This window comes from Pristiophorus japonicus, chromosome 21 (genome assembly GCF_044704955.1).
Source record: "Pristiophorus japonicus isolate sPriJap1 chromosome 21, sPriJap1.hap1, whole genome shotgun sequence".
Taxonomy (NCBI): domain Eukaryota; kingdom Metazoa; phylum Chordata; class Chondrichthyes; family Pristiophoridae; genus Pristiophorus; species Pristiophorus japonicus.
In genome coordinates, this window is record NC_091997.1 from 66,067,409 (window position 1) to 66,093,650 (window position 26,242).

General features: G+C 46.2%; 2 protein-coding genes across 5 annotated transcripts in view; one reads left to right on the top strand and one right to left on the bottom strand.

Moving 5' to 3' along the window:
* The first annotated feature begins 63 nt into the window (after positions 1-63).
* Positions 64-18,852, top strand: LOC139234054 (RCC1 domain-containing protein 1). 3 transcript variants are annotated; one of them, XM_070864929.1, is made up of 8 exons: positions 64-380; positions 2,536-2,772; positions 9,670-9,823; positions 11,983-12,104; positions 13,986-14,105; positions 15,250-15,392; positions 16,780-16,809; positions 17,411-18,852. In XM_070864929.1, exons 1-8 carry the CDS (start codon positions 107-109, stop codon positions 17,678-17,680), a joined length of 1,350 nt encoding a protein of 449 aa, XP_070721030.1. In that variant the 5' UTR covers positions 64-106; the 3' UTR covers positions 17,681-18,852. The 3 variants fall into 3 exon arrangements, with proteins under 3 accessions (XP_070721030.1, XP_070721031.1, XP_070721032.1); XM_070864930.1 differs by having other exon boundaries at positions 15,250-15,429; positions 17,411-17,644; XM_070864931.1 differs by having other exon boundaries at positions 291-380; positions 2,525-2,772; positions 17,411-18,239.
* LOC139234055 (calcium and integrin-binding protein 1-like) overlaps positions 18,517-26,242 on the bottom strand; it is a 17,970-nt gene continuing 10,244 nt past the window's right edge. For both annotated transcript variants that reach the window (XM_070864932.1, XM_070864933.1), the window contains exons 2-8: positions 25,903-26,078; positions 24,925-24,959; positions 22,906-23,005; positions 21,875-22,028; positions 20,562-20,680; positions 19,557-19,645; positions 18,517-18,852 (exon numbers count right to left, since the gene is read on the bottom strand). In XM_070864932.1, the coding sequence (XP_070721033.1) occupies positions 18,831-18,852; positions 19,557-19,645; positions 20,562-20,680; positions 21,875-22,028; positions 22,906-23,005; positions 24,925-24,959; positions 25,903-25,953 (570 nt within the window). In that variant the 5' untranslated portion in view covers positions 25,954-26,078 and the 3' untranslated portion in view covers positions 18,517-18,830. The remainder of the gene's footprint in view (positions 18,853-19,556; positions 19,646-20,561; positions 20,681-21,874; positions 22,029-22,905; positions 23,006-24,924; positions 24,960-25,902; positions 26,079-26,242) is intronic.

Consider the following 26,242-nt stretch of genomic DNA (forward strand, 5'->3'; position numbering starts at 1 on the left):
TGCTGGGAGTGCGGTCGCGGGGCCGTAGAGCGTGCTGGGAGTGAGGTCGCGGGGCCGTAGAGCGTGCTGGGAGTGAGGTCGCAGCCGGTTGTCCATCCTGCGGGGAATGGCGGCCCCCGGGCGCTGGTTTGGTTTCGGGTTTAACCGATTCGGGCAGATTATTAACCCCGGGGGAGGGACGGTCCTGCAGCCCCGCGAGCTGAGCATCTCCTGCCCGGGTGGAGCCGAGGAGGAGAGCCGCTCGCCGCCTGAGGCCGGACCCCGGGGGGAGGGGTCTGAGGCGGGCAGCGAGGGGAGGCCCGGTGCTGGGCCGGGTCCAGCCGGGAGGGACACTGTGTCTAAAATCCGCCCCTCCTGGAGCCACTCTGCGTGTCTGACAGGTGAGTGTGAACAGTGAGTGTGTCTCTGGGTGAGTGTAAACAGTGTGTGTGTCTCTGGGTGAGTGTGAACAGTGAGTGTTTGTGTCTCTGGGTGAGTGTGAACAGTGAGTGAGTGTGTCTCTGGGTGAGTGTGAACAGTGAGTGTTTGTGTCTCTGGGTGAGTGTGAACAGTGAGTGAGTGTGTCTCTGGGTGAGTGTGAACAGTGAGTGTGTGTGTCTCTGGGTGAGTGTGAACAGTGAGTGAGTGTGTCTCTGGGTGAGTGTGAACAGTGAGTGAGTGTGTCTCTGGGTGAGTGTGAACAGTGAGTGTGTGTGTCTCTGGGTGAGTGTGAACAGTGAGTGAGTGTGTCTCTGGGTGAGTGTGAACAGTGAGTGAGTGTGTCTCTGGGTGAGTGTGAACAGTGAGTGTGTGTGTCTCTGGGCGAGTGTGAACAGTGAGTGAGTGTGTCTCTGGGTGAGTGAACAGTGAGTGTGTGTGTCTCTGGGTGAATGTGAACAGTGAGTGTGTGTGTCTCTGGGTGAGTGTGAACAGTGAGTGTGTGTCTCTGGGTGAGTGAACAGTGAGTGAGTGTGTCTCTGTGTGAGTGTGAACAGGTCAGTATGTTTCCAGATCAGTGTGCATCTTGTATAAAGATAGACCCGATGGCCTGGATGAGTGCAGCTCCAACAACACTCAAGAACCTTGACACCATCCAGGACAAAGCAGCCTGCTTGATCGACACCTTATCCACCACCTTCAACATTCTCTCATTCTACTACAAGATGCACTGCAGCAACTCGCCAAGGTTTCTTCGGCAGCACCTCCTAAACCCGTGACCTCCACCACCTAGAAGGACAAGGGCAGCAAGTGCATGGGAACACCACCACCTCCAAGTCACACACCATCCTGACTTGGAAATATATCGCTGTTTCTTCATCATCCTGGAACCACCTCCCTAACCGCACTGTGGGAGCACCTTCACCACACGGACTGCAGTGGCTCAAGAAGGCGGCTCACCACCACCTTCTCAAGGGGCAATTAGGAATGGGCAATAAAGGCTGGGAAGTGGCCATTTACTCGATGGACGCTCACTCTTTTATGACTCCGATTCTTCCATGATAGCATTCACCTGTATTTTGAATTACCCGAATGTTCTTGCACCCAGAGTATTATTCCAAACACATCACTATTGTACTAAAAATTCTTAACTGTTTTAAGTTTATTTTTCAGTAAGCTAAACTAATATCCACCTGACCTACTTTAATGCTTTACTTTGAAGTAATTTTACCATTTAATATTTTATAAACCACATTGAGGTTCTCCCTAAACTTTCTCTAAACTGTACATCGTGAGCTTATTTTTCCTTGTAGATCAAAAATCCAGGCTGACACACCGGTACAGTACTGAGGGAGTGCTGCACTGTCGGAGGTGCCGTTTTTCGGATGAGACATTAAACCAAGGCCCCATCTGCTCTCTAAGGTGGACACTATCTCACGGCACTATTTTGAAGAGTTATCCCCGGTGTCCTGCCCAATATTTATCACACGACCAACGTAACTAAAAAAACGATTATTTGGTCATTATTACATTGCTATTTGTGGGAGCTTGCTGTGCGCAAATTGGCTGCCACATTTCCTACATTACAACAGTGACTTCGAAAGTACTTCATTAGCTGTAAAGCGCTTTGGGACGTCTGGTCGTGAAAGGTGCTATATAAATGCAAGTCTTTCATGTGGCAAAATGACTGGACTCTGACTTAATGTTCCCCTTGGGTGAATAGGAACAGGAGGAGGCCACTCCGCCTGTTCCGCCATGCAGTTAGATCGTAGCTGATCTGTGCCTCAACTGCATTTACCTGCCATTGTTCCATATCCCTTGATACCCAACCTAACACAAAATCTACCAATCTCAGTCTTGAAATTGCTTGTCAAAACTCGCTGTTTCATGCATCATAGAAATTGCAACACAGGAGACCATTTGGCCCATTGAATCTGCGCTGGAAAGAGCAATGCTTCTATCGAGATGAAATTTGGCCCTTGAGTGTAGTAAATGTCGGTGTACAGATCTGTAGCGTTGATTGTATAATATAATGGCCCATTCAGTCCTTTTGCAGATCACAATAAACCCCCACAGAACAAGTTCCATCTCATTAACTTTGTCTCAGTTTTGTTCCAGGCGATGGATCTGTTTATTTCTGCGGTTTTGTTGGAGGCCGCCCTTGGCAACAGATGTGGATTAGTAACCAAGGTCATCCAGGCTGCCTGGACATCCTGTCCTCTGAGAAATACTTGCTCATGCTGTGGCAGGACAGAGTGGAATGCCAGGATATCCACAACATTTGGCATACGGGAGGGGCCGCGGGTGACGTGACTTGGACGAGGCAGCTGAAGGAGGGAGAGAGGCCAAGTACAGGTACAGTAAATCAGGGGGCAATGCAGGGTCTTCACCCCTTCCCTAATTCTACTGCTCTGAGCCTTTGGTTTTTAATCTCTCATTTTTTGCTCTGCAGGCTATTGATTCTGTGCTGGGTGTGTTTGCATGTGTGCCAGTGGCTCTGCAGTTCTTACCCAGTAACTCTCCAGTTACATAAGAATATAAGAAATAGGAACAGGAGTAGGCCATACGGCCCCTCGAGCCTGCTCTGCCATTCAATAAGATCATGGCTGATCCGATCATGGACTCAGCTCCACTTTCCCGCCCGCTCCCCATAACCCCTTATCCCCTTATCGTTTAAGAAACTGTCTATTTCTGTCTTAAATTTATTCAATGTCCCAGCTTCCACAGCTCTCTGAGGCAGCGAATTCCACAGATTTACAACCCTCAGAGAAGAAATTTCTCCTCATCTCTGTTTTAAATGGGTGGCTCCTTATTCTAAGATCATGCCCTCTAGTTCTAGTCTCCCCCATCAGTGGAAACATCCTCTCTGCATCCACCTTGTCAAGCCCCTCATAATCTTATATGTTTCAATAAGATCACCTCTCATTCTTCTGAGGCCCAAACTACTCAACCTTTCCTCATAAGTCAACCCTCTCATCCCTGGAATCAACTGAGTGAACCTTCTCATAACTGCCACCAAAGCAAGTATATCCTTTTGTAAATACAGAAACCAAACCTGCACCCTGTATTCCAGGTGTGGCCTCACCAATACAGCTGTAACAAGACTTCCCTGCTTTTATACTCCATCCCCTTTGCAATGAAGGCCAAGATACCATTGGCCTTCCTGATCATTTGCTGTACCTGCATACTAATCTTTTGTGTTTCATGCACAAGTACCCCCAGGCCCCACTGTACTGCGACACTTTGCAATCTTTCTCCATTTAAATAATAACTTGCTCTTTGATATTTTTTCTGCCAAAGTGCGTGACCTCACACGTTCCAACAATATACTCCATCTGCCAAATTTTTGCTCACTCACTTAGCCTGTCTATGTCCTTTTGCAGATTTTTTGTGTCCTCACACATTGCTTTTCCTCCCATCTTTGTATCGTCAGCAAACTTGGCTAGGTTACACTCAGTCCCTTCTTCCAAGTTGTTAATATAGATTGTAAATAGTTGAGGTCCCAGCACTGATCCCTGCGGCATCCCACTAGTTACTGGTTGCCACCCAGAGAATGAATCATTTATCCCGACTCTCTGTTCTCTGTTAGTTAGACGATCCTCTATCCATGCTAATATATTATCCCCAACCCCGTGAACTTTTATCTTGTGCAGTAACCTTTTATGTGGCACCTTGTCAAATGCCTTCTGGAAGTCCAAATACACCACATCCACTGGTTCCCCTTTATCCACTCTGTTCGTTACATCCTCAAAGAATTCCAGCAGATTTGTCAAACATGACTTCCACTTCATAAATCCATGCTGACTCTGCCTGACCGAATTTTGCTTTTCCAAATGTCCTGCTACTGCTTCTTTAATAATGGACTCCAACATTTTCCCAACCACAGATGTTAGGCTAACTGGTTTATAGTTTCCTGCTTTTTGTCTGCCTCCTTTTTTAAATAGGGGCGTTACATTTTCAGTTTTCCAATCTGCTGGGACCTCCCCAGAATCCAGGGAATTTTGGTAAATTACAACCAGTGCATCCACTATCCCTGCCGCTACTTCTCTTAAGACCCTAGGATGCAAGCCCTCAGGTCCAGGGGATTTATCTGCCTTTAGTCCCATTATCTTACCGAGTACCACCTCCTTAGTGATTGTGATTGTGTTAAGTTCCTCACCTCCTATAGCCCCTTGACTATCCACTATTGTTAGTGTCCTGTACCGTAAAGACTGATACTGATTCTTACCCAGTAACTCTCCGGTTCTTACCCAGTGTCAGTCGGAGCTGGGGATTTTCTCTGAGCCTGATTGCTGGCCTTGTCCCACATCTTCATATGCCCTTCTAGTTCTAATTACTGGATTTGGAGCAGATACCCTGACTGATCTTATTTTAAAATGTGCTTTTCCCTTCCCTCTTGCTGCTGGCCCTGTAATTAAAAGTCGATTGTAGTACAGGGTACCCCTACCAGTCGAGTGCAACTCAGTCTGCACAGACGGCATCGAACCTGAGCTTTCGAGCCCGTGTAGCTGAGCTGCTTATTACCATAACCAACGCAGCTAGTCGAGCAAAGCGGCCACAGCTTCTTACCTATTACCTAAATTCTCTGAAGCGCCTTGGGACTTCATTTAGGTTTCTCGAAATAAAGGTATAAGCACTTTGCTGGTCTGGTGGGGAGATTGAGGTGGTTATTGGAACTGGATTCATTGATGGTGCTGGTTCTCACATTCATCTCGCCTTCAGTTTATTTCACTGAAGCAATGGATTTAAAGCTCACCCACTGGTGCTTGTAATGTGGCCCCTTCCTCTTTGGCCCTCAGAAAACTTGCTCCTTGTGACTGTTTGCCTCTATAATGTATGTACCTGTGAGTATGCTCACAGGTTTGTAAAACTGTTGAGTTGTGAGTGGCTTAGCCAGTCATGTGATGTTCACAAGACTCAATAAAACCCCAGCCAGTTGGGTTTAGGGGATCCACGATGAGGTAGGCGGTTGTGGGCCTGGTGGATGAACTGATAATGTGTAGTGTAATTGTTAAACCTTTGTTAATAAACCAACTAGTTCTTAACAGTGTCAGCGGTGGGTAGCACTCTTGTCTCCAGGGACTTGAGCACAAAAAAAATCTAGGCTGACACTCCAGTGCAGTACTGAGGGAGCGCTGCACTGTCGGAGGTGCCGTCTTTTGGATGAGACGTTAAACCGAGGCCCCGTTTGTTCTCTCAAGTGGACGTAAAAGATCCCACGGCACTATTTTGAAGAAGAGCAGGGGAGTTATCCCCGATATCCTGGCCAATCCCTCACTTAACATACCATAAAAAAATAGATGATCTGGTCATTATCACCTTGCTGTTTATGAGAGCTTGCTGTGCGTAAATTGGCTGCCGTGTTTCCCACTTTACAACAGTGACTACACTCCAAAAGTACTTCATTGGCTTAAAAGCACTTTGAGACGTCCGGTGGTCGAGAAAGGCGTTATATAAATCCAAGTCTTTTAATAGCATTATGTTGCTATGAATGCTTAAACAAAGAACCCATGAAGCAAATACCTTACCGCCTCCATTCATGACCTCTGAAGCTTTGTTGTGCTGACCAAGCTTAGGATTCAGCATTGTTGCCTCACCAGCAGAAAGTGACCGGCCTGACCCAGCGTCTGCCCTGTCCCAGCGTCTGCCCAGTGAATGACACCTCCTATTAAAAGGGGCAGTGTGTACTGGGAGTTGTTGATTTTGTTTTCTTTCTCTTCCTGCGGGGAGGTGACCTGTCTCCATCGTGACATAACTGACATCCGGATCTGAGCAAGCAGCAAATCATGGGTGCAGACCCACATCCCATCATTTGTAATAAAGCATTTGATGGAGCAGCTCTCGAGCCAAGATGTTGCTTAGGATTGTGATCCCTGGCACTAAGTTAGTGAATAACATTGCCCTACAATTGTTAGACCCACTGTACTAACTAACTAACTCCTGGCTGGCCTCCCACATTCTACCCTACGTAAACTAGAGGTGATCTAAAACTCGGCTGCCAGTGTCCTAACTCGCACCAAGTCCCACTCACCATCACCTCCTGTGCTCGCTGACCTACATTGGCTCCCAGTTAAGCAATACCTCTATCAAAATTCTCATCCTTGTTTACAATCCCTCCATGGCCCTTGCCCCTCCCTATCTCTAATCTCCTGCAGCCCCACAACCCCCCCCCCCCCGAGATGTCTGCGCTCCTCTAATTCTGCCCCCTTGAGCATCCCTGATTATAATCGCTCCACCATCGGTGGCCGTGCCTTCTGTTGCCTGGGCCCCAAGCTCAGGAACTCCCTCCCTACCTCTTTTTCCTCCTTAAAGACACTCCTTAAAACCTACCTCTCTGTCCAAGCTTTTGCTCATCTGCCGTAATTTCTTCTTATGTGGCACGGTGTCAAATGTATTTGTTTTGTCTTATAACGCTCCTGTGAAGCGCCTTGGGACGTTTCACTACGTTAAAGGCGCTATATAAATACAAGTTGTTGTTGTTTATCGAGTACTTGTCACTAAAACTCAATGGTAAGTGAATGCTTTCTATGTAGATTAGGCGTTGTGCGCATCAGGACACCGGGAGAATCAGTTCATTTGTTCCGTGCTAGTGCAGTATGACATGTATATGTTCCTGTCATAACTCCTGTAGCTGTAAGCTGGGCACACTGTACAATAGCCAGCAGAGAATTCTACATCTGAGAACAAAATGCAAGCTGTATTTGTGATCGAGGAGTTTGTATTCTCTTGCCTCTAGGCCTGTAGTGGAGCAGCTGCATCAAGCCCTGCGATCGACGCGATTCTCCTGGACAAATGTCCTAATACCCCATACAATTCAGACTGCACTGTTAGCCTTTATGTAGTGAATGAACACAGGGACTTAAATGTGGGCTTTTGTGTAGAGGGAGCAATGCGTGATGTGTACCTACTCCAATGTAAATCATATTCGGTTTGTTAATTCTCCCCTCTGATGACACAAGGTGTAGGACTGATTTATACAATAACACTGAGTGGGAGCTCACCGCTGTGGCTTGTTGGGTGAATGCATGGCTGAGGCTAGCGCCAAGTCCTATAGCCCGGGCGTTTTGTGCTCACTCCCTGATCAATGCCAAGGTGCTACATAAGAAATAGGAGCAGAAGTCAGCCATTTGCTCCCTCGAGCCTGCTCCGCCATTTACTAAGATCATGGCTGATTTTCGACTCTACCCTTCGCCTCACTGCCCCTAGGTTAGGAAGTTGGAGTAAAAACAGAAAATGCTGGGGAAAAAGTATGAAAAGAGAACAAAAGTTCACAGTTTGATGCCGTAATGTATTTGCTCCATGGGTTCTTGGCTGAAGAATTCATAGCAACACAATGCCGTTAAGAACTATTAGCAAAAGGTTTAATACTCACACACTACACATAGAAACATAGAAAATAGGTGCAGGAGTAGGCCATTCGGCCCTTCTAGCCTGCACCGCCATTCAATGAGTTCATGGCTGAACATGAAACTTCAGTACCCCCTTCCTGCTTTCACGCCATACCCCTTGATCCCCCTAGTAGTGAGGACTTCATCTAACTCCCTTTTGAATATATTTAGTGAATTGGCCTCAACAACTTTCTGTGGTAGAGAATTCCACAGGTTCACCACTCTCTGGGTGAAGAAGTTTCTCCTCATCTCGGTCCTAAATGGCTTACCCCTTATCCTTAGACTGTGACCCCTGGTTCTGGACTTCCCCAACATTGGGAACATTCTTCCTGCATCCAACCTGTCCAAACCCGTCAGAATTTTAAACGTTTCTATGAGGTCCCCTCTCACTCTTCTGAACTCCAGTGAATACAAGCCCAGTTGATCCAGTCTTTCTTGATAGGTCAGGCCCACCATCCCGGGAATCAGTCTGGTGAATTTTCACTGCACTCCCTCAATAGCAAGAATGTCCTTCCTCAAGTTAGGAGACCAAAACTGTACACAATACTCCAGGTGTGGCCTCACCAAGGCCCTGTACAACTGTAGCAACACCTCCCTGCCCCTGTACTCAAATCCCCTCGCTATGAAGGCCAACATGCCATTTGCTTTCTTAACCACCTGCTGTACCTGCATGCCAACCTTCAATGACTGATGTACCATGACACCCAGGTCTCGTTGCACCTTCCCTTTTCCTAATCTGTCACCATTCAGATAATAGTCTGTCTCTCTGTTTTTACCACCAAAGTGGATAACCTCACATTTATCCACATTATACTTCATCTGCCACGCATTTTCCCACTCACCTAACCTATAGAAGTCACTCTGCAGCCTCATAGCATCCTCCTCGCAGCTCACACTGCCACCCAACTTAGTGACATCCGCAAATTTGGAGATACACATTACCGGTTCATCCACCAGGCTCACAACTGCATCCCCTGAACGAACTGGCTGGGATTTTATTGAGTCTTGTGAACATTACATGACTGGCTAAGCCACTCCCAACTCAGCAGCTCAACCAACCTGTGAGCGTACTCACACATGCATATATTACAGGTGTGAAGGGTTCACATCCAATACCTTAACTTTGTCTTACGGATGCTGATAGATCTATGTATGAGCAGTTTTATTGTGTGTTGAGATCAGGAATGGCTGGACAGTGGGAAATTGGGCTGAGTTACTGCTCTCGCCCAGGGGCACTATGGCCATCGGGACCCCCCTGCTGTTTGTCCCGATACATTAGTTAATGCAACACCGACCCTGAATCAAACCTCGGGTCTTCTGCTCTATATGGCTGAATTGTGTAATTCCTTTAATTACTAGGGAATTCTCTCCTTCTGAGGCAGTCCTCCGGAGTCGAGGATGACTTGCTTCCGCACTAACATGAGTTCTAAGGTGACTGATGAGACCAATGTGGGATCTACAGTCCTGGTCACAGGTGGGGCAGGTGGTGGGTGAAGGGATGGTTGGGTGGGGGGTTTAGTTTATCGTGTGCTCCTTCCGCTGTTTGTACTTGGCTTCTGCGTACTCCCGGTGAAGAGACTCTTCAGTGTTTGGCGCCTTCTCAGATGCTTCACCTCCGCTTTGAGCGGCCTTGGGCCAGGGTTCCCAAGAGTTCGGTGGGGATTTTGCATTTTTTTTTCAAGGAGGCTTTGAGGGTGCCCTTGAAGCGTTTCCTCTGCCCTCGGGCTCGCCTGCCATAATGTAGCTCTGAGTAGAGCGCTTGTTGTGGGAGTCTTGTATTGGGCATGCGGACAATGTGGCCCGTTTACTAGGGAACAGCAGAGGGATATAAAGCATTCTTTCTCTCTCTTTTCCCCCCTCACAGCACTTCCACTGGTCCCTGGTGGCTACATCACAACAGCACCTCCATTTTACAAACCATTGTCACCACTGCTTTGTGCAAGAAAGCTGGCTCTGGGGACTGAACATGCTCTCCTGTTGAGTTTTGATTGGACGGTGTATTCCTGGGGCTCAGGACGGTAAGATCTATTTTTAATGTATAATTAGTCATGTTCTGGATTGTAAGCTCAGTGTATTACTGTCGTTAACAGAGCCATTGCATTAAAGATGTTGGTTTGAGTCTAGTCACTCGTGAATGTGTTTTTGAATCTAATCCTAAGGGACCGGTGTTATACCCATGTGAATTAAAACACTCTGCTTTCACCTCAATTTGAACGCAGCCAGACAGATGGGGTGATAAAAAAATATAAAAACAAAATACTGCGGATGCTGGAATCTGAAATAAAAACAGAATATGCTGGCAATCTCAGCGGGTCAGAGAGAGAAACAGCGTTAATATTTCAGGTACCGGTGACCCTTCGTCAGAGATGGAAAAAGTTAGATGCACAGGTTTTTAAGCAAGTGTAGGGGCTGGGGAGGGGCAGGAAAGGGAAGGTCTGTGATAGAATGGAAGGCAGGGGAGATTAAGAGACAACAGGGATGATGGTAAGGCCCTTGTCTGGTCCACAATCCCCTCAATTTTAAATTCTCATCTTTGTGTTCAAACCCCTCCATGAATTTGCCCCTCCCTATCTCTGTAATCTCCTACAGCCCTCTAAGATCTCTGCGTTCCTCCAACTCTGGCCTCTTGTGTATCCCTCAGTCCCTTCGCCCCACCATTGGCAGCCTTCAGCTGCCTGGGCCCTAAGCTCTGGAATTCCCTCCCTAAATATCTCCGCGCCTCTCTCTCTTCCTTTAAAATGTTCCTTAAAACCTACCTCTTTGACCAAGCTTTTAGCCATCTGTCCAAATACTGTAACTCCTTGTGTGGTTCGGTGTCAGATTTTGTCTGGTTATGCTCCTGCGAAGCAGCTTGGGCAGTATTACTACATTAAAGGTGCTATATAAATGCAAGCTCTTTTGCATATTAAAGTTTTGAATAATGTTTGAACTTGGGTAGTAGTAATTAGACTTAGTGAAAATAACCCTGATCATTGAATAAAACTTTCCATTCACTTAATTCCAACTTTATTATCTTCAAAATCTGTTCTGCTTTACCTTTCAAACCATTATTTCAATCCCTCGTTACTGCAGATTTTATCCTAGTTGTTATCTGATTGGTTAAGTATATTTTTCTGTGCGTTATGTACTCATTACTTTTCTGGTATTTGACCAGAATCATTTTAATTTCTCAGCATGGTCCTGCCCTGACCTCAGCAACAGTGACATACACATTACTCATTGGGTTAGGAGACTGTCAAACTTTGATTGGAGCCATCCCACAATCATTTCACATCTGAAATACGCTGGTAACTTTTCTACATAAACTAGCCATAATTAGCTCCCATGATAGCCTAGTGGATTTAAAAAAGGATGGTCCAGTTTGATTCCTGGCTTTTGCCGGTTAGTTGATCCCAATCGGAACAGCTGGATGTTACCATTGGGATTACGGCCCTTGGGCCAGGGAGGAAAGTACCAGCCGGGGTTCCAGCTCCTGTTTCATATTCGAGGGCGGGGGAGTGGGACTAGCTGAAGTGCTTTTGCAGAGAGCCGGCCTGGATTCGACAGGTCAAATGGCCTATACTGTAACCATTCTATGATTCTATTCTGTGATAGCCCCTGACCCTTTTGGAAAGTGCACGCATTTTTTACAGGAATAGACTTGGCTGTAATAAACGCCCAAGATGTCGACATTAACTGTACAGACTCGTCTGAGTGAAATGGTCATGGGTGAGGTGCTGGATGGAAATGGACAGCAGCACCTTCGGGAGGGAGGGGAGGAGGGGGGGGGAGAATAGAAAATTGGAAAAAGGATTTTAAAAATAGTCTTTTCCACTTGGTGAAATATTGACCTGGATTTGACATTCCTGTAGGTGGTGTGAGGTTTTTAAAACACCATTGATGGCATCCGATGGTAATTTTGGCCCAAAACACATCTCCATTCTCCCATTGGCGACAGTTATCTGCCACCTGAACCCTACTTGCTAAGCCTCCTACACATTTCCACTTCTCCCACCTTTTAAAAGCATCCTCAACACCTGCCATGCTGTCAGCAGCCTAACTCCCACCACCGCTGTCTGCTCCTCCTCTGTGAAGCACCTTGGGACATTGGCCTTGTTGCAGGTGTAAAGAACTTCAGGTTGTTGTTCAATATCCAGTCGGCGCTTATCTTTCAGCGACGCGCTGTTACTTTTCCCAGGCATGGTCAGCTGGGACACGGCAGCGTTGAGGATGTAGCGGAACCGAGTATCGTGGAGGCGTTACACGGGCTGGCGATGGCCGAGGTAGCCACTGGGGCCTGGCACTCCGTAAGTGCAAGTGGTAAGGTTCGTCACTGCAGCAACATCTTATCTGCGATCACCCACCCAACACGCTATTCTCCGCAACACTGACTCTCCTGGGGTACTGGAGGCAAAGGATAGTATGAAGTTCACCTCCTCCATTGAGAAGCTGCATCAATACCTCCACTACTGCGTGCTGATGGAGGTGTACCGATCCCCATGCCCTGATCCATATCTACAGCCTGCGCTGAAACAGTTTGTCCTCCAGTTTTCTCCTTGCCTCTCCTGCAGGCACTGACTCATACTAGGGTCAGCTTCCATAGGCACCACCTACCCCCTGGTAGCTCATCCAAGTGCCCAACCTTTGTCAGCATAGACATTGAGTGACAGCAGCTTATTCAGTGTGATTTACAGTGCTATTTTTCTGTAAGTATTCAGCAAGCCCCATTGTGACCAGCGACTAATCTATTCTGATGGCACCTCATGTTCATTGACTGAATAATATAAGAATCCGACCTCAGTGACCCTTTTAACCATGGCTGGTTTTGAACCTTTGCCAGCTGTCACATACCATGTGGTTCCATGAGTGACTGGAGGGGGCTGATCGGTTGTTGAACGGGGATAACGCAAGAAATGTCATTAAATCTCCACGTGATCCCAGCACATCTGCCATGCGCACTTGTGCTGCTCATTAGTAGCAACTCTCTCTGCCACTATTTTCTGTCCTCCTCACCTGAAGTTCCAGACCCATGCTGGCGTGTAGTTCCACAACAACACCTTGCATTTATATAGCCCCTTTAGCTGAGCCTGATCTTGTCTGAATGCCCACAGATGGACATGTTCTGGTAATAGTCCCAGGACGGTGATCAGCAGTAGAAACGCTGGCTTCCTTATCCTCAGTAAGCCATCAGGAATCTGCAAACTCGGAAAAGAGCAAGGATTGTGCCTGGGACTTCCTGCTCTGTACGCAACACTATGGGGTGGAAATTGGGTCGTGCTTCTGTTGCGGCGTTAACCCAGGCGGAGCGGTACTTTTAGCACCTTGAAAAAGTTTGTGTCTCCAGAAATTCGTCAGAATCGGTCGAAGAGCTGACCGGGGCGAGAAATCAGACTTTTCACACCAGAGCTGGGGGGGGGGGTCGATAACAAAAGTTTGGTCGGTAAATTTGGCTGACCCATTGCGCATGCGTGGAGCTCGGATCCCGGGAAAAGCCGAGTCTTAAAGGTGCGGCATATTAAGGCACCCATTAAAGTTTTCAAAATCACTTGTTTCCAACCTGCGCTGGTAGGTCTGTCTGCCCCTGCAAACTGAGAGGCTCACGCACCGCGCTGTGTGTAAACGTTGCACTGGCTGTGACCTCCAAGGGAAGCGTTTCCTCATCCCTTTAAGTAGCCACCAGTTAACGACTCTGCAAGCCTGGACCGACTGTTTTCCAGACGCTGTTCTTGGTGGTCGCACCGAATTTACTGACCGGGGTGCGAGCGTGGGCGTATTACCAGGACTGGGGTCCGGATCGGAGCGATCGTCAGCAGCAACCACTGGTTTGCGCCCTGATGAGCCTCTAATGAATTTGCGGTCGGGGTGCTAAAAGTTGCGCGCCCGATGGGTAACCTCTTATGCTCCCAGTAAAGTCCTCTCTGGCCGCTAACTGAGGCGTCAGGCAACCTATGCGTTTGCCCAGTAATAGCAGTTTCTAAAAGTAATTTGTTTTGGACCCATTAATGTATCACACAGTGAGGCAACATGATTGTAGAGGGCTCTCAGTAACAGAAACCACAGGCAACTACAGACACAACTCGCCTATAAAAGTTAGCTGTTTCCCAAACTCTGCCATCAGTTAAATGTACAAGTCTGGTTTGGAGATGTAATTCTAACTTGTCGTTGTTAGATCTTGTGTTTTCTTTTTTTTATAATAATTAGCGTCAGGAGACCTGTACGTCTGGGGATGGAATGAGTCTGGGCAGTTGGGACTGCCGACAAAGTCGCGTTCAGAGGGGAACCATCGGAAGCCCTCTCGGCACAAGAGGCTCTCCGGAGAGGGTGAGGAGATTCATGCTTTTAAACCGTTGTGTTCCTCTCAAAAGTTAAGAATGTTTTCAACAAGAACTCGGGGTTTGATTTTGCAGTGTTCCAGATCCCCTGTTTACATTGACACTCTGCACCCTACAGTTGTGTAGTGCGACCTAGTTAGTTCTGTGTGTAGGAACAGTGATATATTTCCAAGTTAGGATGGAGGGGAACGTGGAGGTGGTGGTGTTCCCATGCGCCTGCTGCCCTTGTCCTCCTAGGTGGTAGAGGTCGCGGATTGGGAAGGTGCTGCTGAAGAAGCCTTGGCATCTTGTAGATGGTACACACTGCAACCATGGTGTGCCGGTGGTGGAGGGAGTAAATGTTGAAGGTGTTGGATGGGATGACATACACGTGCATTTTCCAGCATGGGTCGCTTGCTAGAATTGTGGACTCTGCCTCTCCCAAACATAGGAACCCTGAGAGCGATTGCAATGCTGCTGGTACTGCCCCATTAGCCAACTCCATCAACACGTCAATCCTGAGACCTTCCTGCACTTCATGGCTCTGCTACTTGCTGTCTTAACTAACTGAGCCGCTCATTCTGTGTTTAATATTTGCTGACCCAGATTCTAGCATTCCCCTTTATATTACAGGGTTGCCTCCAGCAGTAAGTGCAGCATGGGAGGCAGTCAAGACACTCTTGCCATTGGAAGTAGTAAAACCGTCTCAGAATGATCTCCTCTCTCTCTGCTTTGACCAAAAGCTCACGACAGCATTCACTTTTGTGTCCATTTAGCATCTGGCTGTGGGCAGGTTGAGCTTGGAGGGTCAGTACAGGGCGGCAGTGTGGTTGCCCCAGAGACACTGCAAGGACGGGCAAAATATGGTTTTGCATTAACGCGTGGACAACAGTGTTAAAGTCATTCCTAACTACACATTCGTGTTCCTCACATGCGTACAGTTGGTGCAGAGTCCAACCCACAGTAGAAATGAGACAGGTTCAGTGGGAGCCGGCAAACTACTGAGTTACTTGCTTTCATCCGATGTGGTTCAGTAACATAAAGCAAGCATTACTTTTATTGTTAGCCGTTACTTAATTTTAAACACATTCCGTGCTTGCCAGGGTTCGCAGATCGCTGTTCAGCTTAAACTGTAACTGGAGTTTTACACACAGGCTCTCCGACCCTGAGCGATGCCAGTGACACGGCGACCAAATCCACCGACAAAGAAGCAGCCGGGGGCGATCTGAATGTGTTCATCTCAATCCAGCCGTTTCCGGCACTGCTGGACTTACCAGAGGAGTCGGAGGTCAGCAAGGTCAGCTGTGGGTCACGTCATACTGCGGCTATCACCAGTACGTACCAGCACGCGCTCTGCAAGGGTTGTTTTTCTCTAGCGAGTGGCAGGAGGGTCTGTGGTAATACTGATTTTGTTTCGATAGTTTGTAACAACAACAACTTGTATTTATATAGCGCCTTTAACATAATAAAACATCCCAAGGCGCTTCACAGGAGTGTTACAAGAAAAAAGTTAGATTTGACACCGAATCACTTAAGAAATTACAGCAGATAAGGCAGAAACCTTAGTCGAAGAGGTAGGTTTTAAGGAGTGTCTTAAAGGAGGAGCGGTAGAGAGGCGGAGAGGTTTAGGGAGTGAGTTCCAGAGCTAAGGGCCCAGGCAGCTGAAGGCACGGCCACCGATGGTGGAGCGATTATAATCAGGAATGCTCAAGAGGGCAGAATTAGAGGAACGCAGCAGTAACTACTAAGTTCCATTGTAAAATTAGTCGCTTTAACATTGTGGTAATGCAGCATTTTAACATTAGAAGTGAAAGGTCTTGGTTGAGATTTTAGATTGTGAATGTATTGAAGATCTTTGCTCGCTCTCTCTCTTCTGCCACCCCAAATCTCTCAATCGTTCCTCAGTAGACAAAATAAAATAATCTATCTGAATAAGGCGTCCACGGACTGTTACTACTCTCCAATGGTTGATTGGTCAGAACGCATGCTTTCCTTAAACCAGCTTTCCCTCTTCCCTTCCATCCTGTCAAGGTGAGGTGGTAAACTCGGGCTGTGGAGGTGCCTGATGTCATTCCCGAGTGAGAGTGCAGCAGCCCCAACATATTTCCCAGATTGTCGATTTGAAGGCGAATGATGATCTCAGTTTCACACACCATTCCTAGGGAGCAGAGAAAATATCCCAAAAATAAAGAAAAGTAAAAATTTGAAATAAAAGTGCTGGATCCACAACTGGTCTGTCAGCTACTGAAACCCGGCGTAATGTTCAAAACATTGACCTAACTTCAGACGCTGATGTGCTGTGTGTTTCAGGCACTTTTTCCCGTGTCTGTTGCGAACAGTATTAACAATTTCAGTAAAACTACTGGATCTGGTTATGAGTACACTGTCCGGACATTTCTACGGCGATAATCAGACACCATTTGTCACATCATGATTTCATTTCTTTCACGATGTGGAGACATTAGTTATTGGGATTATTAAGGTCTTTGATGTATTTTCATCAGTGGCAAACCTCATAATCTGAGCTGCCATTTGATCTTGTAGCCAGCTGTGGACTTGGCAAAATCTGGCCTAATCTTCCCATTTTTTAGATTTTGACAATAGAATTCAGTGAAGGCTCTGAAATAACTTTGACATCGCTTCAATGTTGACTATTAAACCCTGTCATTTTCCCTCTTTTCCAGGGGGAGGTAAGCTCTTCACATGGGGCTGGGGTAAGTATTAATCAAATTATCAATTTAAACAAGCTTTAGTGGTAGTTTTTGGTTGAGTTGCTACTGTTCTCTGGACTAGAAGGTTGTGGGTTTGAGCTTGTGGTCTAGACTGCCACTCGTGCCGTACTGAGCGAGTGTTGTGTTATAGGTGCCTTTCTAATGAGTTCCTGTTTGCTGTTCTGACGGATGTTGACGGTGCCACAGCACTATTTAAAGAATGGGCAGCTCTCCTTGTGTCCAGGCCAACACTGATCCTTCACCCAACCATCGCCAAATCAAATGGACCAATTCGTCATTCATCTCCGTCTGGTTTGTGGGATGTTGCTGGTGTAAAATGGCGGCTGCATTTCCCTACCTATTATTGAAGCGCCTTGAGACTTTCCAGTGTAATATGGCGCAAGTAAGTTATTGAGTATATTCAAGACAGATCGATAAATTTTGGGATATCAAGGGATATGGGGATAGATAGCACAGGAAGGTGGAGTTGAGGTAGAAGATCTACCATGATCTTATCGAAGGGCCAAATGGACTACTCCCGCTCCTATTCCTTATGTTCTTGTATATTATTTCTACAGTACGTTTGACATTGTTTATTTTCCAGGTAACTATGGACAACTTGGCCATGGACAGACTGATAGCTCTGATCTTGCCAGGCTTGTTGAGTACTTCATACAAAACCACCTTTCCGTCCTGGATGTTGTCTGTGGGCCGTGGAACACTTTTGTCTTTGCGCAACAAGAGGAACTTTAAACCTTGGATGGACTGTGCTGTGTCAGTGGGATCGGTGTGCTTAAGATCGTGTGGAAAATCAGCAGAGTGGCCTAGTAGTAATAGCATCATACTAACTGGAATTGTTGGTTTTGGTTGCTGAGTTTGCCAAGGCACTAGCTGCCGTGCTCATGGGTTAGGAAGGGGATAAACTGGGCTGTCGCCTGCTCCTGATTTGTGATCCAGTGTATTGGAAACTGCACGTGTAGACGTTTGGTGAGGGCAGTATTGTCTGCTGACACTTTTTAAATCGTGACCTTTGAGAAGAATGGTCACATGGGCAAAGTATTGACGGATTTGACGCTGCAGCAGTTAGCATTCTCAGGAAAAGAAAGAAAAAAGTGTTGCCAAACATAAGAATTTGCCTTGGTATCAGAAAATATTTATTTGTCGAAGACAGCAAGAAGTTGGAGGCTTTGATAAATGATTAGTTCCTATTGATACAGGAAGTATTGTGTATGGGTCAGATTTCCTGCCATATCGCTCTCTCTTCACATGTACATTGTTTGTAAGGTTCCGACTCTCATCTACTCTGATGTCCTTCAATCCTCAAAACCTGTCTGTTCACCCTTGCCTTTGGTTGCTTCCAGTAGCGCTTGGAGCTCATACTCACTGTCTGAACCCCATTGTGTAAATAAATATTAATGCAAAATTAAGTATTTTATATTGATAGAAATGCATTTTTTATCAGCACCTAATATTCATACGATGGAATTTAAAACTAAACTAAAAGTTAGAATTAATTTTCAGTTGACTTTTCTGCAGATTAGTTCATAAGCATATTTACTTATTACATATTTACTCATCACTTTCTAGCGAGAGACTGTTGATAGAGTTTACAGTAAACTCTGTTCCTTATCCTCAAGGGAAAATCAGGAGGTGGAAAGGAGACGTCAAACATTTTTTGGTGGCTAAAACTGATGAGAGCCATACAGTGAGTGCTTAGAATGAAAATATCTTTATTACACAGTAAAAATAAATGTTAGTTTCTGTCATTGTAAGCATTCTAGTCACAAAATATAGCATTGATTTTCCTCACATCTTGGAACATGATTACTTTGAATACTGTAGCTTTAGAAATTGATGCTGAGATAGAGATGAAAAGTTTCTAGTCAAAGATCCCATCCCCCCTGAAAAAACAATTAACGTCAGTCAGAGTTGCTGGAATCGGGAAAACACTGATCTTTTCCACAGGCCCAAAAATTCCAAGGAGATCATTTGACTTTTCCCATCACGGATGATCCACGATCAGGTTACAGGACAATCTTAAAGGAGCTAAAAGACAAAAGTTTGTCAAAATCTGCAGAGGAGAGCAGAAGAAACTCAACCCGTTTTTAATAATGGGGTGGGGGTTGAACTTTGTGGATACAGGAGAGGCATTCCTGCTCCTCTTGGCCCCACCAAAAATAAAGTTACATTTTCTCAGACGTTTTGAGCCCCTGGTTAGGCTGCGTAAACACCTGCTACAAATAGGTGGATGGTGTGCAGTACAGCTCCATTTGTACCTCAACATTGCAATTGGGGTCTTGTGTATATCATCCAGCCCTGGTTTGCTTTGTACCAGAGCTATCTCACCTGAAGCAGGCAGGCTCTCCAGCCATTTTGTGCCCCTCCGTGTTCTCGCTCGATTGATTGATGTGATTGAATCGGGTAAGTGCCCTGCCATTTTCAGGCTGCTATTGCCCCATTTATGCCGGGCAGAGCGAATTAAAATTAGTCTGGTGTCCACGTGTGTATTTTCACCAGAGAACAATTACAGTTCCCCAACTTTTGGCCCAGTTGTATTTAATTAATCACAATCCAGAAATCTGTTCCTTTGATGAATTTAGATGTAGTATTTACATCTCCAAAAACTGTGGATCTGATTTAATGCCCCTTCACATCGGTGCACCCTCTGTTTATAGACGTGATTGAGTCAGGTTTCTGCCAATGTGCGTGTTACTGAAAGTGAAAGAGCCATTAAATTCTGTGTACTCTACCTCACAAAGTCAGGTGATCGGGAGATGACATGCTGAAATTCTGAGAGGTTCACGGTCCCATCTTTATCAATATCGGATTCTTCCAAAATCTGGGTGACACAGTAAGTATTTGTTATAAATTTTTAAAAGTCTTGGGGGTCAGGCATATATTCATGATCCCAGATTGTTTTGCCACTTTAAATAACTAGGTTTCTTTCTCAAGTTAATTTGTTAATGCTGGATTCCCTTCCACCTTCCATAGAAAGATTACGACACAGAAGGCGGCCATTCGGCTCATCGTGTCCGTCAAAAGAGAGCTGCCCAGCCTAATCCCACTTTCCAGCTCTCGGTCCGTAGCCTACGGCACTTCAGGTGCACATCCAAATACCTTTTAAACGTGATGAGGGCTTCTGCCTCTACCACCCTTTCAGGCCGTGAGTTCCAGACCCCCACCACCCTCTGTGTGAAGAATGTTCCCTCAGCTCCCCTTCTACCAACGGGCTTTAAATCTGTGCCCCCTGGTTATTGACGCTGCTAAAGGAAATAGGTCCGTCCTGTCCACTCTGTCCAGGCTCCTCAATCAGGTCGCATAACTCCATATAGAATTTGATGGCAACAAAACTAACCGAACAATGTCCAAAATTATATTTTTTGTTCAATAAGAACCCAAATATTTCTCATGGGTCAGACACAGTCGCTTTGTGCTTCTCATTGTAAGTGAGAGGGTGCAGAGAAGCAGAACCTGAGTATAACCAGTTACCTAACCATTCAAATATATATTTTAATTTACTGGAGGAATGAGTTCATACAATATTAAAGAGTTTGCATAATAGTAAACCACAAGCTTCCTTGAAATGTATGTATGACTGTAACCTTCCTCCCCCTAAGGCTACAGGTTTGGAAGGGAAGAATGAAGGAGAGTATATGCCATTGGCATCACTATTTCCTGATTTATCTCAGCTCTTCAAATTAAAATATAGGGTGCTGTTTTGTTTTAACAAGTATTACAATAAGAATTTCACTTACATTTTGAATCAGCTGGTTCATTTCTGGCTCTGACAGTTGTGTATCGGATGTGCCTCCAGTCAAACAATTCACCAATTTCTTCAAATCATCTTTGTCTAAAGTACCATCATCATCAAAATCTAACCGGTGTAGAGAGAAAGAATGTGTTAAACCTGTACACACACTCCACGTTAAACCAGAGCCACACTCCCAATCTGCTGTGCTCAGTCCTGCAGCCAGTGAATCTCACGTAGCGTACTCTCTCCATTCTAATCATACCACTCGGAGAAACCGCAGTGCAGAGAGGTCAAACGGTTTCCCCGCAGGGACAGGATAGGGGAGCAAAATAACAGGAATGATCAATACTTTAAAACTACAGCCTTTTACTCCATGCTGAGGTCATTCTGCATATTTGAGTTTACAAAATGAGTGTCAGCAGATTATTTAGATGTTGGTGAGGAAAGTCATAGATGCTACCCTTATCCACATTTCATAGTTAAAATTTTCTTCTGTGCCTATGAGGAAAGATTGGATTGTTTTCTGGGGTTGTTTTCTTTGGAACAGAGGAGGCTGAGGGGAGATTTAATTGAGGCATTTAAAATTATGAGGGGCCTGGATAGAACAGACTTATTTCCCTTAGCAGAGATGTCAATAACCAGGAGGCATAGATTTAAAGTAATTGGTAGAAGGATTTGAGGGGAACTTTTTTCACCTAGAGGGTGGTGGGGGTCTAGAACTCACTGCCTGAAAGGGTGGTAGAGGCAGAAACCCTCATTGTATTTAAAAAGTACCTGGATGTGCACTTGAAGTGCCGTAACCTACAGGGCTACGGACCAAGAGCTGGAAAGTGGGATTAGGCTGGATAGCTCTTTTTCAGCCGTCATGGACACAATAGGCCGAATGGCCTTCTCTGCCGTAAATTTCTATGATTCTATTCTAACTAGGGTCATTGGATAGTAGTAAGGAGCAGGAACCCTGGCCAATATTTACCCCCTCCCCCAGACGTGTTGAGCCCAGTTATCATTCTCTACTGCCACTCCGGTTGAGATCAACTAACTCGGCTACTCGACGTAGCCACAATCTTTCCATAGAGGGCTCCAGCTGGTTTTTAAATACGAAAGAAGAATGCTCTTACTGGAAAACAAGGAGGAATAGCCCTGAATCTCAGCTTGGTCAGGAAGCCACAGGAAGATAGGTCTCTGCACGGAGGCTGGGAGACACAGGTCTGCCAAAGGCCACAAGGGAAGGGAGGCAGGCTGCAGGTATTACACGTACCACTGGATTAAAACAGGCTGCAGTATCTGTTGCACCAGCCCCAAGGAGATCAGACTTACCAAAAATTCGAAAAGCATAGTGAGACTTGATTTCAGGAGTTGCAGAATCACTAAACACACTGAGCATGTCCAGGAAATCTTCGAAGGACATACTGCCGTTCTTTTCAATGGCAGTGGAGAACACCAGGCAGATTCTCTCTCGGAAAGGGTTGGCCTATAATCACAAAGCACAAAAACCTTATTTAAAAATAAGGTAACTTGAAATAGTTCATCTTTGCAATTTTTACCATTATTCATGAGAGTCCTTGGAGCAGAGCAGGCCAAGAAGGGTTTAGATAGAGTAAATAAAGATAAACTGTTTCCAACGGCTGAAGGGTCGATAACCAGAGGTGACGAGGAAAAACATTTTTACGCAACAAATGGTTAGGATTTGGAAGGCACTGCCTGATAGGGTGGTGAGAATAGCTTCAATAATAGCCTTCAAAAGGGAATTGAATAAATATTTGAAGGTGAAAAAATTACAGGGCTATGGGAAAGTGCCGGGGAGTGGGACTAACGGGATTGCTCTTCGAAAGGGCCGGTGCAGACTCGATGGGCCGAATGGCCGCCTTCTGTGCTGTAGTATTCTATGATTCTTAACTTTGTGTGGCAGTCAATGATCCGACTAGAGGGAATCACAGCTAAGACCAATCTTGTCGTAAATCATCAGGGGAGCGAGTAGCCGTGCTTCATGTGAGAGCTTAGACCATGTGTGTCAAGGGGCTATTTCACCATGAGGGCCATCACAGCCGAAACCAATCCTATTCCCACCCGGTGTCCAACGGGGCACTTTTCAGCAGGACTCGTGGAGTAGTGGGCAGCGATATTCAACTCATCTCGAGCCCAGAAAGCTCAACAGTAACCCATTTGTTTATACCAAATCTATGTCGATGCCAGATTTAATTTTCCAGCATTATATAAACCTGTTGGCATCTCTGCTGAAGGTTCCTAACAGGAAAACCCATCAGGGCAACAAAAAACAAAAAGCTCTCCACAGACTGAGCTTTGCACATTACTGGAATCCTGGAGGCTGTACCAAGATCGTATCGTACCTTCAACTCCGGCATCTCACAGATAATGTCCTTTGAAACCCGCGTGTTCTGGAAGTCAGACAGATCTTTCGATATCAACTCCGTGAATAGTCGATAAGCACTTTGTGGATAAAAGAGTTAATGGACATTAATATTTTAAACCACTTCTTTGGAATATTATAAACTAGCAATGCATTTGTTTTAAACCAGAACTGCAGATTACAATGCGATTCACCATTTCCAGACCAGCCTGCAGGTTAATTCTTAATGCAAGGCAAGGTGCCAGTTATTCCTCATCACCTCTGTACACTGGAGTATGCAGTGATTCAGTTGAAATAGCTGCTGATAAAGAAACACTTGCATTTATATAGCGCCTTTCACAAACACCGGATGTCTCAAAGCGCTTTACAGCCAATGAAGTATGTTTGGAGTGCAGTCACTGTTGTAATGTGGGAAACACGGCAGCCAATTTGCACACAGCAAGCTCCCACACACAGCAATGTGATAATGACCAGATCATCTGGGTTTTTTTTTAAATGTTGATTGAGGGATAAATATTGGCCCCAGGACACCGGCGATAACTCCCCTGCTCTTCTTCAAAATAGTACTGTGGGATCTTTTACGTGAGAGAGCAGACGGGGCCTCGGTTTAACGTCTCATCCAAAATTCGGCCCCTCCGACAGTGCAGCACTCCCTCAGTACTGCCCCTCCGACAGTGCGGCACTCCCTCAGTACTGCCCCTCCGACAGTGCAGCACTCCCTCAGTACTGCCCCTCCGACAGTGCGGCACTCCCTCAGTACTGCCCCTCCGACAGTGCGGCACTCCCTCAGTACTGCCCCTCCGACAGTGCAGCACTCCCTCAGTACTGCCCCTCCGACAGTGCAGCACTCCCTCAGTACTGCCCCTCCGACAGTGCAGCACTCCCTCAGTACTGCCCCTCCGACAGTGCAGCACTCCCTCAGTACTGCCCCTCCGACAGTGCGGCACTCCCTCAGTACTGCCCCTCCGACAGTGCGGCACTCCCTCAGTACTGCCCCTCCGACAGTGCGGCACTCCCTCAGTACTGCCCCTCCGACAGTGCGGCACTCCCTCAGCACTGCCCCTCCGACAGTGCGGCGCTCCCTCAGTACTGATCCTCCGACAGTGCGGCACTCCCTCAGTACTGCCCCTCCGACAGTGCGGCACTCCCTCAGTACTGCCCCTCCGACAGTGCGGCACTCCCTCAGTACTGCCCCTCCGACAGTGCGGCACTCCCTCAGCACTGATCCTCCGACAGTGCAGCACTCCCTCAGCACTGATCCTCCGACAGTGCGGCACTCCCTCAGCACTGCACTGGGAGTGTCAGCCTAGATTTATGTGCTCAAGTCCCTGGAGTGGGGCTTGAACCCACAACCTTCTGACTCAGGCGAGTTTGCTACTGAGCCACAGCTGACACTAATGGTTTATACAGATAAGGTAATCATTCACACTCATCATTAAATGATAAACATTATTACAAGCAGTTGCTTTTATCATCCCTCGCTCTCCTGTACTACTAATTCCTTGCTGGGGTACAGTTGCACAGGTTGCAGATGTCACCCAAGCAGCCATTCCTCTTGTGCGACTCTAGACGGTGAGTGTTGATGGCTATCTGACTGTGGCGGCATCACTAAGCCTGATGCTGTTCTCATTCTACATCACCTGTGCAACAGTCACCGTATAAGTGCTTTGAGCCGTCCGGTGGTTGTGAAAGGCGCTATATAAATACATGTCTTATAGCAAAGAGGAGCAAGGACTCTGGCAGGTTTTAGCAGCCAACTGCAGTGTCCCAGCTCCCACTCTTGCTGAAATAAGCTGGCTCAGCCTAGTTCAAGGATTGATCTTTGACATTCCTGGGCTAGAAGGGTCATTGTTACATTGGGAAGTGTATTCAGCCACCGAGCCAGTATCGCAGCCCTCGGGCAGTTGCGGAAATGTCAAATCCCACCGCGGTGAATTGATGAACATTTTCAATATCCTCCAGCACCAATAAAAAATAAAATATTAAATCCGCTACTTACTGCAGGATGTCTTGCTTTGTTAAAAAGGTCAGTTCCTAAAACAAAAGGAGAAGGGGAAAAAAAAGTCACACTTCAGCATTTCTGCCACAGGGATGGACTGCAACAATGGTTAAATCAAAGTGCGCTCAGGCAAGGCGGGTGATTTATGATCCAACCACTGACTAAAGATGGACGTTCCTGGCCTTTACTGCAATGGGGAGAAAGGCTTGTACGCCTTTCCTGCTTCTTATGATCGCAGTTCAATTAATAGTCAGTTTGGCTCAGTTGATAGCATTCTCCTCTCTAAAATCAAGCCCCACTCCAAGGCTGACACTACTGTGCTGTAGGAAAGGAGTGCTGCATTGTCAAGAGTTGCCAACTTTCAGACGACATTAAACCGAGTCAGTTTGTTGAGGTGGATGTGAAAGGTCCCACAGAACTATAAACAAATTAGGGAGTTCTAGTGACCTGCTCAGCATTGCTCTGCTCAACTAGCCCAGTCAAAAATAGATTAACCAATCAATTATCTCATTTGCTAATTGTGAAATCTTCGCTTGAGCAATTGGCTGCTGTATTTACATCAGTGACTTCACTTCAAAAGATGTGATGTGCAGCACTTTGGGATGTCCTGACAGATGCAATAAAATACTATAGAAATGCAAGTTCAATTTATTCATCTTACATGGGGTTTTTTTGTTGCTCTTAAGAATAATCTTTTCTCTGCTGGTCTCACTGACAACGTGCTCGTTCTCTTGGGCAAGACGGTAGCAATGGAAACCAACAGGTTCTTGGATTGATGAGACTTTGGTCCCATACTGCAATCAGGACAAGGGTGGCTACTGACTGCCCACCCAGACCAACTTAGCGATTATTGAAAGAGTTGAGAGAAAATACTTTGGATTTAATTTATTTTTCTAAATACTTGGAATTATAGTTTAATCCAAACTTCTGACTGGGGACAAACTTTCCCAAGTCGTGTTTTTAATGTTATTCTCTCACCTGATATTCAGAAAGCTGCTCCTTGGAGAGCTGGCTAGCCGACCCTCCCATGGTCCCAAATCGACCAGGCTGGCTCCAAACGTTAATTTCTGGTTCCTCTGGGAACACACGCTCTCCGAGGTGCCAGCAGCTCTCTCAACCTTTGCGTAATTAATGTAACTTGATTCAACCAGGACCTGAAAGGAAAAAGGACAGGTTAACATGTTGTGTGAAGATCTTTCTTCAGAACTGAAAATCAGAAAGATAAATGAGTCCCTTTATGGGGGCAGATAGAGACGACCAAAAACAGGTTGAAGTAGAACTAGGACACTGCTGACTCTCGTCACAGGTAGGTTTCAAA

Bases quoted from the DNA above. Each gene is read 5' to 3' on its own strand.
- LOC139234054 (XM_070864929.1), top strand. From the start codon at position 107: ATGGCGGCCCCCGGGCGCTGGTTTGGTTTCGGGTTTAACCGATTCGGG. The intron at 381-2,535 runs GTGAGTGTGAAC...GTTTTGTTCCAG, and splicing joins CCACTCTGCGTGTCTGACAG to GCGATGGATCTGTTTATTTC. The intron at 16,810-17,410 runs GTAAGTATTAAT...TTTATTTTCCAG, and splicing joins GCTCTTCACATGGGGCTGGG to GTAACTATGGACAACTTGGC.